The 19,700-nt window shown below is 41.1% G+C and overlaps 2 protein-coding genes across 3 annotated transcripts; both read right to left on the bottom strand.

Annotated features, from left to right (window-relative positions):
* Positions 1 to 3,812: 3,812 nt before the first annotated feature.
* On the bottom strand, positions 3,813 to 5,708 carry mia (MIA SH3 domain containing). The gene is given in 4 exon segments (NM_001142244.1): positions 3,813 to 4,198; positions 4,690 to 4,800; positions 5,353 to 5,486; positions 5,577 to 5,708. Coding segments are annotated over 4 exon segments (384 nt in total). The 5' UTR covers positions 5,692 to 5,708; the 3' UTR covers positions 3,813 to 4,174.
* Positions 5,709 to 12,887: 7,179 nt separating this feature from the next.
* snrpa (small nuclear ribonucleoprotein polypeptide A) lies at positions 12,888 to 19,662 on the bottom strand. Of its 2 annotated transcripts, none has more exons than XM_012968443.3 (7): positions 19,346 to 19,367; positions 18,949 to 19,040; positions 18,638 to 18,810; positions 17,797 to 17,970; positions 17,538 to 17,717; positions 16,925 to 17,013; positions 12,888 to 13,397 (listed from the first exon to the last, which is right to left on the bottom strand). In XM_012968443.3, exons 2-7 carry the CDS (start codon positions 19,019 to 19,021, stop codon positions 13,238 to 13,240), a joined length of 849 nt encoding a protein of 282 aa, XP_012823897.1. In that variant the 5' UTR covers positions 19,022 to 19,040; positions 19,346 to 19,367; the 3' UTR covers positions 12,888 to 13,237.
* Between the last annotated feature and the right edge of the window lie 38 nt (positions 19,663 to 19,700).

The raw sequence follows: 19,700 nt of genomic DNA, 5'->3' as shown, positions 1-19,700 counted from the left end.
TAGGCCAGCCATCAGATACCAGACAACGACAGACTATGTATGGGCATCTTTTGAAGCAAGGTCCGGGTTCTCTTTTGAATGTATTTTTGCTATATATTGTTTACTGTTTTACATTTTCTACTTGAGCCCCGCTACCTAGATAGGAGTCATTCTGACAACTACTTTACAAGGTGTGCAATTGCCACTAATTAAAATAAATCTTATTTATCTTCCAATACTACTGCTTCTGCTACTACTGGTGAATAAGGCATTTAGTGTATGGTCCTCATACATAGGAGCATATTTATTATAGTGTGTAAGCCAACATCACCTGTGATCTTGCCCATAGCAACCAATCAGCAAATAGATTTAAATGGTCCCCTACAAGTTAGAAAACAAAAGCAAAGATCTGATTGGTTGCTATGGGCAACATCACTGTTTTTTTTTTGGCTTAAACACTATAAATATGCCCCATAGTGTTCATAGCCCCCCCATTAGCACTTTTTTTCTGAAAGATCATCCATACAATTTATCAGTTTAATCAGTCTTCTTTTCTTTCAGTAAAATTCAATTTCATTACTGGAGACCAAAACTGCAGCATATTTTAAATTCTAATACAACATTTTATTGACTGCCATTGCTTGCTACAGCTAAATATATTATCCATAAGTACTCATAGGTCCTTCTCTTTTTAGGTTTACATTTCATTACTCTAATTATGTGTATATACTGTATTTCCAGTATGTTTTTGTTTTCGTAGGAAATAACCTTATATTTATTTCCACTGAATCTCATTTACCACTTAGCTGCTCCTTTGCCAGTTTGTCAAGATCCCCCTACAAGCTTGACACATAAAGGTTGTAATTGTTACATGTATGGCCTTTAGTGTGCGAATACCTGTGGCATCCATACATACCCAAGCCATAACGCCCCCACCAGGCGGACAGTTCCTTATTGTCTCCACACTTTCCTCTTGCCATCACTCTAATACAGGTTAATCTTGGTCTTGTCTGTCCATAACACCTTTTTCCAGGATTCTGCTTTGTCACAAACTGTAATCTGGCCTTTTTTGTGGCTAACTAGTGGTTTGCTTCCTGCAATGTAGCCTCTGTATTTTCCTTCATTAACGGAACAGTAACATCAAAATATGAAAGTGTATAAAAGTAACTAAAATATAATGTGCTGCTGCCCTGCACTGGTAAAAGTTGTGTGTTTACTTCAGAAAGTCTACTATAATTTATATAAATAAGCTGCTATGTAGCCATGGAGGCAGCCATTCAAAGGGGAAAAGGCACAGGCACATAGCAGATAACAGATAAAACACTATTGTATTCTATAGAACTTATCTGTTATCTGCTATGTAACCTGTGCCTTTTCTCCTTTTTCCCAGCTTGAATGGCTGCCCCATGGCTACACAGCAGCTTATTATATAAATTATAGTAGTGTTACTGTAGCAAACACACCAGTTTTACCAGTGCAGGGCAACAGTGCATTATATTTTTATTACTTTAAAGCTCTTTCATTTTTTGGTGTTACTGTTCCTTTAAGTCTTCTGTGGATAGAGGTCTCTCACAAAGACACACCTGCCTCCTGAAGAGTGTTCCTGATCTGTTGGACAGGCATTTTCCTGTCATCAGCAGTGGTGCCTTCCTTGGACTCCTAATGGTAGAAGCAAGCCTAGGGGGCTGATTTACTAAGACACGAATTCGAATCCGAATTGGAAAAATTCCGATTGGAAAACGAACATTTTGCGACTTTTTCGTATTTTTTGCGATTTTTTCGGCGCCTTTACGACTTTTCAGAAATTGTCGCGACTTTTTCATTACCAATACGATTTGCGCAAAAAAACGCGAGTTTTTCGTAGCCATTACGATTCACTCGTATCTTGTCGCGACTTTTTTGTATTGAGCGCTCGTAAGCGGCGGGCGAAACTTTCAGACTTAGCATGATTTTGGAAGCCTCCCATAGGACTCAATGGCACCCTGCAGCTCCAACCTGGCCCAAGAAAAGTCACCATACTGAAGCTTGAATGAATCCGAGTGCTATGAAAAAATAGCAACATTTTGCGCAAAAAATCGCCAGATTTTGCACAACATTCGGAATGGCAACTAAAAAGTCGCAATAATTTTCCGAAAAATCGCCAAATACCGATCATTACGAAAAAAACGCAATCGGGCGCATTCGGCCCGTTCGTGGGTAAGTAAATGGGCCCCCAAGTATCTTGTCCCTGCACCACTGCACCACCAATGCATCACACCTAAGTAATCACAAACAACTGTGAAGCCAGTTGTCCCAAACATTATGGTGCCCTAATATGGGGGGGACTATGTATAAAAAGTGTTGTAATTTCTACATGGTGAAACTAAAATTTATGCAAATATCTTTTTTTTTTTTTAATTCAGGTAGTTTTTATTGAAGTCAAAGCATTAACACTGGTACATACTTAACATCATTGGCATTCATGAGGACAATTTTACAGGCATTTTACATTTTCTACATAGAGCAGGAGCGTTGGTCACATCAACTATCCACAGCGTATACATCATAGCTTAGAGGGCGGTCTTTCATTCTGGCAGTCGTGGGACCCTAGGGCGGGAATAGTGGCATACCTGGTGGCCCTTTATGCATACAAGTGTCAAGATAAGGTTACTGGTTTACGTGTGCCATCCAACTCCCCCAGGTATTGGCAAAGGTGCTAATCTACCCTTTCTTGCCCAGTGAGTACCTTTCCTGTATGTCGTTAACTGCCTTTAGCCATGAGTTATAGGTCGGGGCTGCTTGCGCTTTCCAATTGAGGGTAATTTGCCTACGCGCTTGGAATAGCACCTTGGCCAGGAGTGCCTTTTTGCTGCTGCTTAGCTCTAAGCCAGCAGTTAGACCTAGTACGCACAATTTAGGAGAAGGGGTAAGGTCAGTGGCTATCACTGCTCCTAGTTTGTTTAGAATTTTTGCCCAGTAGGGTGCCAGTCTCTGCCTGGCCCCTGTTGCACAAAGGGGAGGATTCTGGGTAGATTTTATGCAGTTTCTCCAGGGTGTAATAGGCCCAGTGGATAAGGTATAGCTGAAGCATCTCATGCCTGCAGTTGATGGATACAGTTTTTGGGAAGGCTAACACCCCTTTCCATTGATCATCTGATATGGAACCTAGGTCCTTCTCCCACGCTTCCCTCCCTTTGAGGGCAAAGAGCTTGTACCTCCCCTCCATTATATACTTATATAGTGTAGAGATCTTACATTTTTTGTGACCCTTCCTTATAAGTGAGAGCAGCGGATCCTCTGACATGGCCAGGGGGGACCTTCGGCTTAGATGCTTAAGGATTAATTGCACCCTATGGTATAACAGCCACTGGGCAGCTGGTAGAGAATATCGCCTCCTTAAGGTTGAGAATGGAACCATCTCGCCCTCGTCCCACTCGTCTTGTATGGAGGTGATGCCTACCTCTAGCCACTGCTTTGGTGGGGGTATTTCTGTTAGTTTGCCCAGGGTTTTATTGCGCCAGAGGGGGGTAGCTGGATCGATAGTGCTAGTTCTAAGGATTTTGCGGGCATCATTAAAGGCCCTTCGTACTGCGGCTATTAGAGGGTTGGAAGGGGGTGATGGTGGCTGGACCAGCATGGACTGCCAAGGCAATACATAGGGGGGTATGCAAATAATTTTTAATTAGAGTATGGAATGAGCACTTCTGAATTGTTTGATTTAAAATTTTACATTGAGGAGCAGAGGGGTAAATCAAAGAAAAATGCGTCTTTGTCTCAAACATTATGGAGGGCACTCTACGTCAGTCCTTAATTATTTTATATTTTTTTTCAAATGGAGAAACTGAGAACAGAAATTATTTAAGAATATCTTTATTATGTATTTTATGCAATTTTATTAAAACAGTACAATAAGTTTTCTTGAAGAGTTTGAGTTCTAAATAACTCTATTTTTAATTAAGGCTTAGCTGATAATAATCTATATGTATTAGATGTGGAATGTAATCAGTCAGCAGTCAGCAGCATACACAGCAGGATACAAGCTTTGTTTTTCTGTAAGTAATAGAATACCTCTACAGATGTGTATATTCATATGCAGTAGAACATAGCAGAATAGAAAACGATTTTCATATGCTGTTATCTTTGAAAATCTTTAAAAGACGCATGCCAGTGTTGCTTCTTTTTTTAAAAGCGGTGGCAACTTGGTTTTTATCCATTTTCAGTGGCAGGTAAAATCCCATTCCTAGGAATAAAACAAGTGATTGTATTGAGTGCTCATATCAGTAAAGTGATGGCACACAGGGAAAATCCTCCCACCGTGCCACCTGACTGACAAAAAGATATGCCTGGTTTACGTTATAGCCAATGACAGATGACACGGATGGATCTGGTCTCTTCTTCACTGGTTAAAAAACATTGGTGTAGAATATACCCTGTGGCTTAATCATACTTATTATAAGCTTTGTGTTCACTGCAGAAATTACATTTAGAGATACAGCAATCCATATGCATGTAATGTTTTTTTGGATTAATGTATTAACTCTTGGGCACTTATTAATGGATTTTGATAATTTTATGATGTCCCTTATGCCACGGATTGCTGGAGATTACGTTTTTTATTGCTTCAGATTTGGAGTTTTGAAAGTTACTACTCCCAAGTCATTGTTTATGTCCTTGCCTTTGCAAACTATCACATTTATTCATGTTGCATATACTTATTCAAGAAAAACTCACATCTGTTGAGACCTCCACTTTTCCTGGCATCAAGTAATGTTCCTCTTGCACAATAGTACTTGGGAAATACCCCAGCCTGGCAGCTTGTTCTCCATAATAGTCCCCTTGTACCTAGAGAGGAAGAAAACAATTGATAAAGAAGTAAACGCTGCCTGAATTATTTACACAAGGCAAAGTTCAGTCTTGTGCATAATGTGGGAGCTGGAACTGGTGCTGCTGCAGTAATATCTGTTCTATCTATACATAGTGTAGTGTGCAGGACGTGGTGCTAAAGGAGTACTTAAATTATTAGTGGGAATGTTCTTCCTATCAGAATTAGAGATGCTTGAACATAAAAAGGTCAAAATACTATGCATGCGGGTGAAGGATTTTTCATGGTACCTAATTCAGCAAATATATAATTTTCATATTCATATTTGAATGCAATAGTCTGACCTCCAAGGGGTTAGTAATATGCTGCCCTGCAACAAATGAACTATACGTTTCTGTATGCTCCACATCTAGGGGTGTAATCTGCTTACTGTAAGCACTGTGTATAAGCAAGGATATGCTTGCACTACATTGCACGTGTTGTGTTTACATATATCTCACAGGAGAAGATGGCACTGGTACTACCTACAATTGTCAATTTGTCATGTTTTAGAAAAGGTACTAAATACTTACACTTCCTTGCCAGAAAAGCCTGCCTCTGCCCTTCAGCTTGGAGAAGATGTAGAGAGTTTGCCCCTGTCTGATGGGTATGAAACGGCAGTCTGGAGGGGTGTAATCAGACAATGCTACTGCAATGGAGATGGGATCTAGAGGGTACCAAAAAAGTTAACCAGCATTTAAATAGCAATAATTCTATGCCCCTTTACCCCAAAAACATGAGGGTATAATCTACTCACGACTACATTCCTCATCTGCACACAGTTTCTTGTCTGCCAGTTTTGTCATCCTTCTACCCCCAAGAGCCATTCCCAATAGGAGGCAAATAGCAAGACACACTGCCTTCCAAAACATGACTGTTCTGCTCAGGCACCGCTCTGAATGCTCAGCAGAGGCAGTACTGTATAATGTACTAACTAGTCCTCATTAATCTGCTGTGTGTTCCCTCTTTCTCTACTTTTCTATTACCCACCAGAGGCATGCAAGTTCACTCTATTAATTGTCTATTAATGGGCTAATTACTGCAATTAGGCAGAAAAATAAATACATACAGTTTTCTGTGATACAAGGTAATATTGTTTTATTTCGTTATGCCTTCAAAATGTATTTGAAGTAAGTCTATCCAAATAATATGCTGCCTCCTGCACGGCTTTGCACATTCCTTCTGCAACAAGACACAAAAACTTTACCCAACACCTTACGTATGGTGGGAAATTGGAGCCACCATGAACAAACCCCCCTGTGTTCAAAACTTTCTGTAAATATGAAGGCTAACACTGACTGCTTTATGTGTGCCTACAGAATTTAGATCAAGCTGTGCTTCAACTGGAAGAGGCTTATTAAAAGAAAGAACCACCAATGTGAACGTTTTGTAAAAAAAAAAAAACAGAAATAAGCTTTTTCATTATTATTAGACTTTTTAGTGGTAATTGAAGAAACGTTTTAAAGGATAAATGACTGGAGCTTTTGTGATATCTTTTGTGTAGTGGTTGGCTTGCTGTTTGGTTAAACCCTGGAGGTTAAACCCTTTGTAACAAGCAGGGGCAATCCTCTGTTCCTGGCTGCCTGTGGCGTCCTTTCCGGTACCCCCCACACTTAATGTACGGTGCTTCAGATTGGGTTGGGGGGGGCAGCATCACTAGTGTAAGTGCGCTCTCTGCACTAAGTCTGATTTAAAAATCATAATTAAGGCTCTTAAAGTTATCAGGAGAGGCTTTTTGCTGTACCTGGTAACTTGCAGGGAGTTCCGTTTGAGGGGAGTTTCTAAGGTTGTAGATAAATGAAGCATTGCTACATAAGCCATCAGCCATTTAGCCAACAATATACAGAAAATCAACTAAGTGCTCTATTTGACTTTTATACTAAGCTTCCAAGATTATCTAACAGGGTGAATAGGGATTCTCATCAAATCTTAAACTTATTGGCCATCAAGCAAAGGGTGCAGAGGGTCACCATTCTCATCTCCAGGTCCACCCTTGGGTGTCAGCCATACAGTTTGAGAATAACTGCTTTAGGGCAAATACAGATGGCCATGATATGCTTCTCCCGAGGTTTTTTTTTGCCTTTGAATGTGCTGAGCATAAAGAGGACCTTTATTATCACAGACAAATGCTACACACTTAGAACTTCTTTTACTATGAGCAGGCCCAAAAATTGTGTGTATAGTTAACATTCATAAAAGCAGTGCTGTTATTCATAACCTTGTGTAGGTAGTGCCTAACATCAATAGTTCCATTGTGCCCATTACTAGCGTATTAGGTGCAAAGCACAGTGCTTTAATAAAATAATCCTTTCATGTATGCACATAATTGGAAGCCCTGTAAGGGAAAAGTCTTGCCATGCCCTCACAATGCCTTTAACTAATATGTCTTGCCCTTTCATTAGTAAATGCAAGACCATTGCATATATTGCAAGGCCATATTGCATAAACAAGCTGCCCTCCTTCTCTTTCATTTTCCTCATTTGAGGTTCACTCTATTAAGCTCTTCGCCCCTGTTTCGCTTCACATTGCGGTCATATACCGACCTCCTGGACCGACCTCACAATTCTTTGACAACTTTTCTGCCTGGCTTCCTTACTTCCTTTCCTCTGACTCCCCATCCATTGTACTAGGTGACTTTAACATACCTGTTAACAATCCTAATGCCCCTGCTATCTCTAAACTCCTTTCACTAACATCCTCCTTTGGGTTATCTCTGTGCTCTGACTCCCCCTCTCACTCTAATGGAAACTCTCTGGATCTTATATTTACAAAATGTTGTTCTACCTCCAACTTCACTAACTCCCCTTTCCCCCTCTCTGATCACAATCTGCTCACATTTCACCTCTCGCTTACTCCCTCTACACCCTCTGCTGCCCCCCAAACATACACATACCGAGACCTGCAATCCCTAAACACGTCACATCTCTCTTCTACCTTTGACTCTCTTCATTCTAACATCCAAATGGTCTCTTGTCCTAATAAGGCTACCTCTGTCTACTACAGCACACTCACCACTGCCCTTAATGAGCTTGCTCCTGCCAAGACTAAACGCATGAGGCCCAAACCGCTCCAACCCTGGCACACTGCTCATACCAAATCCCTCCAAAAACAGTCACGTACACTTGAGCGCCGCTGGCGCAAATCAAGGTCAGAGTCAGATTTCTGCAGCTACAAATCTGCTCTGCTCTCCTACAACACCACCCTCTGCCAAGCTAAACAAACCTACTTCACTGCACTTATTAACTCCCTCTCTAAAAAACCTGCACATCTCTTCTCTACCTTTAACTCTCTGCTGTCCCCTCCTCCGCCCCCTCCGTGTGCTTCAGTCACTGCTCAAGCTATTGCTGAGCACTTTAAAAATAAAATTGACACCATCCGAAGTGACATTGCACAACTAAATCCCCATAACCATTCCCCTCCCTCCCTACATGCTCCCCAGTCTCTTCTTGGCTCCTTCTCCCCTGTGACTGAAGAGGAAGTCTCAAAACTGCTGTCTTCCTCCCACCTTACTACCTGCCCGCTTGATCCCATTCCTACCAAACTTCTACGTAATGCCAACCCCTGTCTTATCAAAGCCTTAACTCATCTATTCAATCTCTCGCTCTCTACTGGAATCTTTCCCTCCCAACTGAAACATGCACTTGTAACCCCTATTCTGAAAAAACCCTCCCTAGATCCTTCCAATCCTACTAACCTCCGACCTATCTCTCTGCTCCCATTCATCTCCAAACTGCTTGAGCGCCTAGTATACAACCGACTGGCGCTATTCCTCTCTGACAATAACCTCCTGGATCCCCTACAATCTGGTTTTAGACAACAACACTCCACAGAAACTGCTCTAACCCGACTAACAAATGACCTCCTTTCGGCTAAAGCCAAAAAACACTACTCGCTACTAATACTTCTCGATCTCTCTGCTGCTTTTGACACTGTGGATCACCCTCTTCTCCTCCAGACTCTCCGCTCTCTTGGCCTTCGTGACACTGCCTTATCCTGGTTTTCATCTTATCTCTCAGATCGATCCTTCAGTGTCTCTTACAATGGGGAATCATCTTCTCCCTTGCCTCTTTCTGTTGGGGTTCCTCAAGGCTCTGTCCTGGGCCCCTTACTATTTTCTCTCTATACCTCCTCACTTGGCAAACTAATCAGTTCTTTTGGCTTTCAGTACCACCTCTATGCTGACGATACTCAGATCTATCTTTCCTCTCCTGATCTCAACCCAGAGCTTCTAACTCGCGTCTCTTCCTGCCTGTCCGCTATCTCCACTTGGATGTCCCAACGTTACCTGAAATTAAACCTCTCTAAAACTGAACTGGTTCTCTTTCCCCCATCCAACGCCCACATTGTTCCCGAGGTATCTATAACGGTTAACAATTCTACCATCACCCCATCTTCCCAGGCCCGGTGCCTTGGGGTTATCCTTGATTCTGCCCTGTCCTTCACCCCTCATATCCAATCACTTATCAAATCATGTCACTTTCACCTAAGAAATATCTCCAAAATCCGATCATTTATCACCCAAGATGCTGCCAAAATTCTTATTCACTCTCTTATAATATCTCGCCTGGACTACTGTAACTCCCTATTAATTGGCCTTCCCCTCCAAAGACTGTCCCCTCTCCAGTCCATAATGAATACTGCTGCCAGGCTCATACACCTCTCCAACCGCTCCTCCTCTGCCATGCCGCTCTGCCAATCCCTGCACTGGCTTCCCCTACCATCCAGGATAAAATTCAAGCTATTGACCCTCACATTTAAAGCAGTCCATAACTCTGCCCCACCCTACATCTCTGAACTCATTTCTAGGTACCATCCAACCCACTTGTTACGCTCCTCTACTGACCTGCTCCTCAACTCCTCTCTCATTCCCTCCTCACACGCTCGCATTCAAGACTTTGCAAGGGCTGCCCCCCTTCTCTGGAATTCGCTCCCACAAACTGTCAGACTTTCTCCCAATCTCTCTGCCTTCAAGAAATCTCTAAAAACACATTTATTTAGAGAAGCTTACCTTAATCTAGTTTAGCAATACCCTGTGCCCCACCTCTCACAACTCTGGTCATGCCCATTCCCACACCTTGTGTCTCAACCCTTTCTCCTTGTAGATTGTAAGCTCTTTTGGGCAGGGCCCTCTTCACCTCTTGTATTGGTTATTGATTGCTTTATATGTTACTCTGTATGTCCAATGTATGTAACCCACTTATTGTACAGCGCTGCGGAATATGTTGGCGCTTTATAAATAAATGTTAATAATAATAATAATAATAATAATATGTAAAACCCTGCTTCATCTTAATTAACAATTAATTTTAGTAGTATGTGGGTAACCCTAAATAGAAAATTGCTATTTTAAGAATTAAGTGCCACCTTCTGGGATCATAGGATTCACAGTGCACACATACATGCTTGGTCAGATCAGCCAATGAATGGACAGATTTCTGTCTTTTGCTTCCACACTACTTCCTGTTACAGATAGAGCTGCATTATTTCTGGCCATGTGATCTCTGAGGGAGCACCCAGTCCATCACTAAATGGTGGATCAAGAATGTAAAAGGGACTGAAACGTCAGTTGTACATGCAATTATAATACACTAATATTTGTTTGAACCACAAGACCCTTGGTGCTGGTTGTGTTTGATTTGGTATATGTATATATATATATATATATATATATATATATATTCCAGTTTGGTGAGATTCTTTAATAGGTCACTTACCATAATATAAACTAGCTGTTGGTTAAGTATTCATTTCAGGGGTAGTTTTCCTTAAGAACTTAGTTTCTTGTAATGCACTTTTAATTTAGGTCAGTTTTATAGCAATCATTGTAAAACTCTCTTTTCTCTGCCATTGAGGTACAGCAGATAGGCTATCCATGTACAGTCTTTCTTACTGTATATTTATTCATATTTTTCTGTCATTCCCCATAGAAACAAAAATGAATGACAGAGCAAAGCAGTTGTGATTGAAATCAATGTTCGTGAGCTACTTCTCTGCATAATGACATCTGTACAGAACCGAGACCAAACAGTAAAGTAGTGTAGTAGTCCCATTTCCTTAGAATAAGTAATGATGCATAAAAATCTACAGCAAATATCCTACATTTTTGGAGCCAGCCCACCAGATGTAAGCAAGGACTAACAGCTTCCACAAAAGGGGTCATTCTAGTCTATTTCTGGGCCAGATGGGGGGGCCGTTTACAACTGGAGAAAAAAAAATCCTTTCTTTACCTCATGATATATATTACGGGATGTCCTTCCGGTTGCATGTTTTTAAGGTTTCTGTCTGTGAAAACCTGCTGTATGCCCCTTTGTAAGCAACCAAATCGTTAGGATTTAGAATAGATTTATTTGTTTTACTTTATATTTCTAAATGACACCTGCCTAACTGCTAACAGATACAGAACATCCAATTCGAAGCCTCTTAAATTTGCCTCACTGGGGGAAAGTTCCTTCCTGAATTAAAGATGGCAATCAGATCAGTCCCTGGTTCAGCATTGTACTAAGAGTTAATATCAGTGACTTTGTATTTTCTTTATTTAAAAATAGAAAACATAGGATACATGAAGTTCGACTGAATACTGAACTGAATTTGCATATGCAAATTAGGAAAAGGAAGGGTTACAGACAACTGCATGCAAAGCAGGTGAAAAAACTTGTGTTTGACAAAACAAAAAAAAAATCATGTGATTTCGATTCAGTTCAGCCAGAGGAATGGATTTGACCAAATCCTGGATTCGGTGCAGGCCATGAAACTCCAAATATCCTCAATATTATACAACAGGCTGTGCATTATTTATTATAACACACATTTCAGGGAGTCATACAACAGAAATTACATGACTAAACACCATTTCTAAAGAGTTCATTTACAGGATATTAATGGCTCTTGTGTATTTTATATTTAATAAATCATTTATATATAATTTATCTATAGATACATTGGGTACTTAAAGTTTTTCCCCTTTGCATCTCAAAGGTCAAGGTCCATTTCCTCTATTAGATTTAAATATACAAAACTATAGCTGGTGGTAAACAGCAATTTATCATTTATAAAAAGGTGCAGAGAGTACAAGGGGGAAAAAAAAAAAAAAAAAAATACAGTGGAAAAAATTAAGCGGTTGCGTTAAGTCATGCCGAGACATTGCAGCGTAGGAATGTGCAATCAGATCAGGCGAGCGGCATATGATTCGTTCATGCTTTTTACAGTATAATGGCTCAAGGGTCAGTTTTTGCAGCGTTCTTAGCTTACAGAGAAATGCCTAAAGCCCATGCTACTTTCTATTGTAAACTGATCCCCGCAAACGCCAATACAAGTAGGGATTATCCCTGTCTGCCATCATCCAAGTAAATGAGAGGCAGTATTGGCAGTTTTTCCCCCATTTCTCCACTGGACAATTTCTCTACCAGTAGTGCTATTAGCCCATAGCAGAACAGTGATAGCATTGCAGACACTTGGAGGTGCTATCATTTCATGCAACTGAATCTTTCAGCAGAGGTATTAGGGAGCCATTATGAGCTGCTCTGGGGGATATCACAACTTGCAGAGTGACAAAGTTTCAGAGCTCAAGTCACATGGCTGTGGGTACTTTGAAAATAAGAAAATGGCAGGCCTCACCACAAAATTGTAAAATATTTTAAAGGAAAATCTGTTTGCCCTTTAGAAAAAAAAATAAAAATGAGCAAACAGGAAGAGGAGTGCCCTAAACCTACAATCACTTAGGAATACCTCCCAGGTCTGTCCAACCCATCCCAATATGAAAAGTGCTGGCAGCACCTCAAAAAACTAGTGAAAACCACAAAGCAAAAAGTGTTGGTATATGTCCCCTTCCAACTTTAGCCTTGAGTAAACTGCCACTTCTCAGACTTGATAGCAACAACTTTACCACCATCCATGGCCCTCATTGCGTTGTACAGTTAACATAGCCAAACAGAAACAGCCTATCAGAGAAATAAACACAATAACAGGGTCAACTTCAGCAGGTTTTTAGTGGTGTTTTCAAAATGAAAAGTATAACATTTACCACAAGTGCTGGGACATTAGTTTTTAAATAACGACTAAGACACATTGGTTTAAAAAAAAAAAAAAAAAAGAAAGTTTATTGCAAAGAAAAGAAAAAAGCTCCAGGTACAATGCCTGACTTGCAGACTCTGGGTGCAATGCTTAAAAGTAAAAACTTTAAAAAATATTAATAAGTTTTACTCACCAACATTATGACACCTCATCTCATCAGACAAAGTTTACTTTTTTAAAAAAAAAACAAAAAAACCTAGCATCTGCACGTATTGATGGAGAAGGGGCAAAAAAACCATAATACAACATCTGACTATTGTTCGGAAAAACTCTGCTCCGACTCCTGAGTCATGTCAGTGTGCGTGAGGATTGAACAGTACAGGGTACAAAATCCAGTGTGTTGTCCTGTTATTTCTTAGCAAATGAAATCTTCATGGAGTTGCTCTGTGTGATCTTGAATCCCTGAAGAGACTCGCGAGCAGCTCCTGCCTGAACCTCATTATCGAATTCCACAAAAGCAATGTCATGGCGGCCAGGGACAAGTCGAACTTCCTTGAAACCAGGAAATCTGGTAAAAAAAATAATAAATTTAATGGGGGGTGTTCACCTTTGTAACATACACATGTATGTACAACACACAATTTGCAAGTTTCTATTGAGATGCAAGAACCCTCTCTTTGGACCTATGTGAGACGATATTACAGCATTGGAAGCTTTAAAAGGACTGCTTGGCAAGTCACTATGCTATTTCTTTATCTATTGGACACTGTCCTTATCCAATGGAAAAAAAAAAGAAAATACAATTGTAGGGTGTCTACAATCTGCATTACTTAGAACAGTGCTGTCCAACTGGACCCCCCTTTGTGTGGCCCCCCACCTGTCTGGCTGCTTTGATGGCTTACCTTTGAGTAAGCTTTAAATGGTATCAGTACTGAGATTAACTGCCCCCCCTGCATGGTTCTCACCTCAGATTCAGGCTGTAATCCCCCTGTATTGTTTAAAAATGTAATCCCCTGTGTTTTTCACACCTTTTAATTCCTGCATTGTTCACCCCCTGCAGTGTTCACACCTCAGGCTCACTGAGGTTCACTTCTTCACACCTCAGGTACCTACAGTACCTATGTAGGTACTGCCTGGACTATGCTGCCTGTGTGTATGGCACACACAGGGAGCATAGGGCAGGGAGGGTATGGTACACATAGGCAGGGTAGGGCAGGCAGAGTATGGCACACACAGGGAGCATAGGGTAGGCAGAGTATGGCACACACAGACAGCATAGGGCAGGGAGGGTATGGTACACACAGGCAGGGTAGGGCAGGCAGAGCATGGCACATACAGCCATCATAGGGCAGGCAGAGTATGGCACACACAGGCAGCATAGGGCAGGGAGGGTATGGCACACACAGGAAGGGTAGGGCAGGCAGAGTATGGCACACACAGGCAGCATAGGGCAGGTAGAGTACGGCACACACAGGCAGGGTAGGCAGAGTATGGCACACACAGGAAGGGTAGGGCAGGCAGAGTATGACACACACAGGCAGGGTAGGGCAGGCAGAGTATGGCACACACAGACAGCATACTCTGCTTGCCCTATGCTGCTTGTGGGAGGTGAACCTGGCAGGGGTTTGTGGGAGTTTGTTAGCAGTTGGAAATAGCTATTAAATGGTCCCTAAGGTGTGTAATTATGTACTGGGGGTTGCTCTGCTATCCACAGGGGAGGAGGAGGCATATGGAATTTAAGGGTATATCTTAATATGACATAATTCTTTCACATATGAATGATGGTTGATATCCCCACAGTAAGCACCAAGCATTTGGGATTTTGCTGTGCTACCACCATTGTGATAAAATAGGTGTGGTTTCAAAAAGGGGAGTGGTCAAAACTGGCTTCCATTAGCGGCCCTCCACCATGTATGCTATAGAAATTCCGGCCCTCGGCACCGCAGAAGTTGGACAGCACTGACTTAGAATAATTATAGTTGCAGTACTTAAATATCAGCAAAGATTTAAGATCGACTATCCAGCATACTTAGGACCTGGGGTTTTCCAGATTATGGGTCTCTGTAATTTATATCTGCATACTTTAAGTCTACTAAATAAAAAAAGTAAAAAAATTTTAAAATGTAATTTAATTAAAACAGTCTATTGAAGATTCCCTTCCCATAATTCTGAGCTTTCTGAACAACAAGTTTTTGGATAACATCCTATAATGTACAGGTCCTTTTCAAAAAATTAGCATATTGTGATAAAGTTCATTATTTTCTGTAATGTACTGATAAACATTAGACTTTCATATATTTTAGATTCATTACACACAACTGAAGTAGTTCAAGCCTTTTCTTGTTTTAATATTGATGATTGTGGCATACAGCTCATGAAAACCCAAAATTCCTATCTCAAAAAATTAGCATATTTCATCCGACCAATAAAAGAAAAGTGTTTTTAATACAAAAAAAGTCAACCTTCAAATAATTATGTTCAGTTATGCACTCAATACTTGGTCGGGAATCCTTTTGCAGAAATGACTGCTTCAATGTGGCGTGGCATGGAGGCAATCAGCCTGTGGCACTGCTCAGGTGTTATGGAGGCCCAGGATGCTTCAATAGCGGCCTTAAGCTCATCCAGAGTGTTGGGTCTTGTGTCTCTCAACTTTCTCTTCACAATATCCCACAGATTCTCTATGGGGTTCAGGTCAGGAGAGTTGGCAGGCCAATTGAGCACAGTAATACCATGGTCAGTAAACCATTTACCAGTGGTTTTGGCACTGTGAGCAGGTGCCAGGTCGTGCTGAAAAATGAAATCTTCATCTCCATAAAGCTTTTCAGCAGATGGAAGCATGAAGTGCTCCAAAATCTCCTGATAGCTAGCTGCATTGACCCTGCCCTTGATAAAACACAGTGGACCAACACCAGCAGCTGACATGGCACCCCAGACCATCACTGACTGTGGGTACTTGACACTGGACTTCAGGCATTTTGGCATTTCCCTCTCCCCAGTCTTCCTCCAGACTCTGGCACCTTGATTTCCGAATGACATACTTTGGACCACTGAGCAACAGTCCAGTGCTGCTTCTCTGTAGCCCAGGTCAGGCGCTTCTGCCGCTGTTTCTGGTTCAAAAGTGGCTTGACCTGGGGAATGCGGCACCTGTAGCCCATTTCCTGCACGCGCCTGTACACGGTGGCTCTGGATGTTTCTACTCCAGACTCAGTCCACTGCTTCCGCAGGTCCCCCAAGGTCAGGAATCGGTCCTTCTCCACAATCTTCCTCAGGGCCCAGTCACCTCTTCTCGTTGTGCAGCGTTTTCTGCCACACTTTTTCCTTCCCACAGACTTCCCACTGAGGTGCCTTGATACAGCACTCTGGGAACAGCCTATTCGTTCAGAAATTTCTTTCTGTGTCTTACCCTCTTGCTTGAGGGTGTCAATGATGGCCTTCTGGACAGCAGTCAGGTCGGCAGTCTTACCCATGATTGCGGTTTTGAGTAATGAACCAGGCTGGGAGTTTTTAAAAACCTCAGGAATCTTTTGCAGGTTTTTAGAGTTAATTTGTTGATTCAGATGATTAGGTTAATAGCTCGTTTAGAGAACCTTTTCATGATATGCTAATTTTTTGAGATAGGAATTTTGGGTTTTCATGAGCTGTATGCCACAATCATCAATATTAAAACAAGAAAAGGCTTGAACTACTTCAGTTGTGTGTAATGAATCTAAAATATATGAAAGTCTAATGTTTATCAGTACATTACAGAAAATAATGAACTTTATCACAATATGCTAATTTTTTGAAAAGGACCTGTATGTGAAACAAGGTCTCCAGTGTAAGCATTACTTACAATACAATTGGTTAACTACAAAACTACAGCCAATTGCTCACTATAGGCAGGATGCTAGCCAAATAGTTACAGTAAGGGCAAAAGCAAAACATGCCAGACTTGGAAAAGACCGGCTATTCTGTAGGTTCTAAGTTATATTTTTATTAAGGTTTTTTGTGGACAATTTCCACTCCATAATTTTGCCCTGCAATACTGAAATATGACAAGGGTGTTTTTATGCAACTACGACAGTGTACAACAGTTATATTTTGTGCAATACTTACTGGTTAAACAGCATAGATAGCATTAGCTCATTTGTTTCCTCTGGAAGGTTGGTGAGGAAGAGGATGTGGTTAGGTGGGTTTTCAGAAATCTAAAAAAAAATAAAAAACAGCATTCAAAGTTATGACTGAAAAACTCAGACACAGGCAGTTTCTGTGGACAGCTCTTGAAAGACACCAGGTTTATTGGGAGTTGCCAGTATATTAAAGGAGATGTATCCTATAAAAATAATGAATGTACCAGTGAATTTTACTCCTCTAGATATAGAAGGATTGCGCTTAAAAAAGTTGTGCTTCTGGCAGGGACCATTAGGAAACGCCCACTCTTCATTTTAAACATGGTCAGAAGAGAGGATCTATAGGGAGCTCCAATAAAGGGGCCATTTTTACAGATTGGATTAATTTTAAGCACAAAGGGAAACCAGCACCATATATTATTCATAATTGCCTACAATATTAGGGTTTTCCCCATTTATCCAATATGTCTCCTTTAAGCACCGCACCCCCTCCCCCGAAAGCTGCAAAGAATAGTTAAGCTAGCAGACATCAGGTACTCTTTATAAAAGCTAGCGAGACTATCACCCACAGACAGATCTGGTGATGTAGTCTAACTTACTGGCTGCATGGGTGCCATCTGCCCAGGCATCAGGTGTCCATGGGGCATGCCTCCTGGTGGGATCTGTCCTGGTGCCATCCCTGGTGGTGGCATCATACCAGGGTGATGCATGTAGGGTGCCTGCCCAGCCATATGCATCATGCGTGGAGCTTGAGTCATACCAGGTATATTTTGCATGCCCTAAAAAATAAATAAAATTATGGCTGTGCACAACATAACGGGTTTCTTTCAAGAAAAAAAAAAAATTGTATGTATTTACCGCCATCTGTCCTGGAACGCCTGGAAGCAACGCAGCACCTGGTAAAGCCTTTTTAACACCCGGAGCTTCCTGGCCTTTCACCTTCCTCTTCTCCTGCCTCTTTCTGTCTCTTTCCACATAGGTACCTTTCATTTTGGCAATGATGTCAGAATCGGATTTTGAATATTGTATTCTCTGGAGTAAAAGCAAAATCAGCATAAAGACTAAAATAACCAAGTTTTAATGGAATGGGAGGAGATACTGTATGGAAACTGAACAGAATGTATCCACCACCACCCTACCCAACTTGGCTTTATAGTTCTTTTTTTCTAAAGAAATAATGAGCACAGATAAACAAACAAGCCATATATTTAATTGCACTGGGTGTGGGATTCCTTTAGCAACAATGTGCACAGCTATCCATGCAAACTACCTAAGCAGATGTAAACTCCCACACATTCACAAGTATTAACCCAGGAGCCCTGTAAAAATATTATGAAGGATGGTTATTGAAGATGTTATTAACTTATGTACAATATCCTTTTCAATATGGGAGTGCATAGTTTCTTCTCAACCCCTCAATGAAAATTAGCATACACCCCAAATATGCACGTACAAAGGTATGTTTACTTTATAGGCAGGGGGATTTGGAAAATTGTTTCTAGTCCTTTAATCTGCCAGTAAGATGGTATATACACCCATGTCCTTTCATATAAATATATGGGTCATTCCACTGTCACTGACCATTTTTCCATAAAGTGTCAGATATCATTCATGTCTCTATAACCATAGACTTATCCTAAAAGAACACTTTGAAGTAAAGTAAATGAAAAATGGGAAAAAAACTACAATAAATACTAACCATTGGTTTATCATAAAAGGGAAACCCCTGCATTGACCTCAGAGCATTTGTGGCACTGCTTATTTCTTTAAATATAACAAAAGCCTGTCCTCTCATCTTCAGGCTGCGAGACACCAAGATATCCAGAATCTGACCAAACTGTGAGAATATGGCATAAAGAGACTTCTTTAGCTCTAAAGAGAAGAAAGCAAAAGTCAAATCTTTGGATTTTCAAAGACCAAGTAATTCTAAATAGCACTAAATTGCAGTAATGTAAACACTGGTACAGAGATTTAGGTTGCGCTCCAGGGATTGCTACAGCCTTAACTCACCATCTTTTTTAATTTTCTCATTCAGGTTGTTGATGTAGATTGTGTTATTAGGCCTGACTTCTTGAACAGCCATACTTCCTCAACAACTTAATCTGAAGGGAGAAAAAAAGGGTTAATTGCATCTTAAAATAGAACAATGCCCTGGTATAGTCTGTACATAAGCCCAGTTATGTATGAGCAGAGTGTGCATATAATATACCAGTGCCTATACTACACGCAGACTTATTTACTTGTGCAAACTAAGGTCTACAATATATTTTCCTTTGCGAGCCATATAGTAGTAACATAGTATTATTAGTATTATCAACACCCAGATCATAACAAAACTACACAGCCCCTGACACAGCCATGCAAAGAACACAGGGTAACATTAAAGTTGAAATATCACAGCCGGGACCTGATTGTGAGAGGCCCGTAGTTGTTGTGGCACAGCTAGGAAGCGGGAAGATATAACAATGAACGGGACGGAAGCATACTTACCCTCAGCCTGGATATGATACAGTTAAAAGGGCCGCCAAATTAAACGCTGGGCTTGTGCTACGATACGAATACGGTACGCTGGAAAAGAAATAAACTTCCCGGATGGAACGTACAATAGCAGGAAATATTTCAAGATAGCAACGCAAGTCGCATGCACTAAAACCCAATGTGATTAACTGAGATTGCCGCCACCGGAAGGCCTTGTACCTAAATTCATTCAACGCCCAATTTACGTCTAACTTAGGCCGCGTTGCTACAGCAACTCTCGACGT

The sequence above is a fragment of the Xenopus tropicalis genome, chromosome 8 (genome assembly GCF_000004195.4).
Source record: "Xenopus tropicalis strain Nigerian chromosome 8, UCB_Xtro_10.0, whole genome shotgun sequence".
Lineage (NCBI taxonomy): Eukaryota > Metazoa > Chordata > Amphibia > Anura > Pipidae > Xenopus > Xenopus tropicalis.
This window is presented reverse-complemented; position numbering and strand designations above follow the sequence as displayed.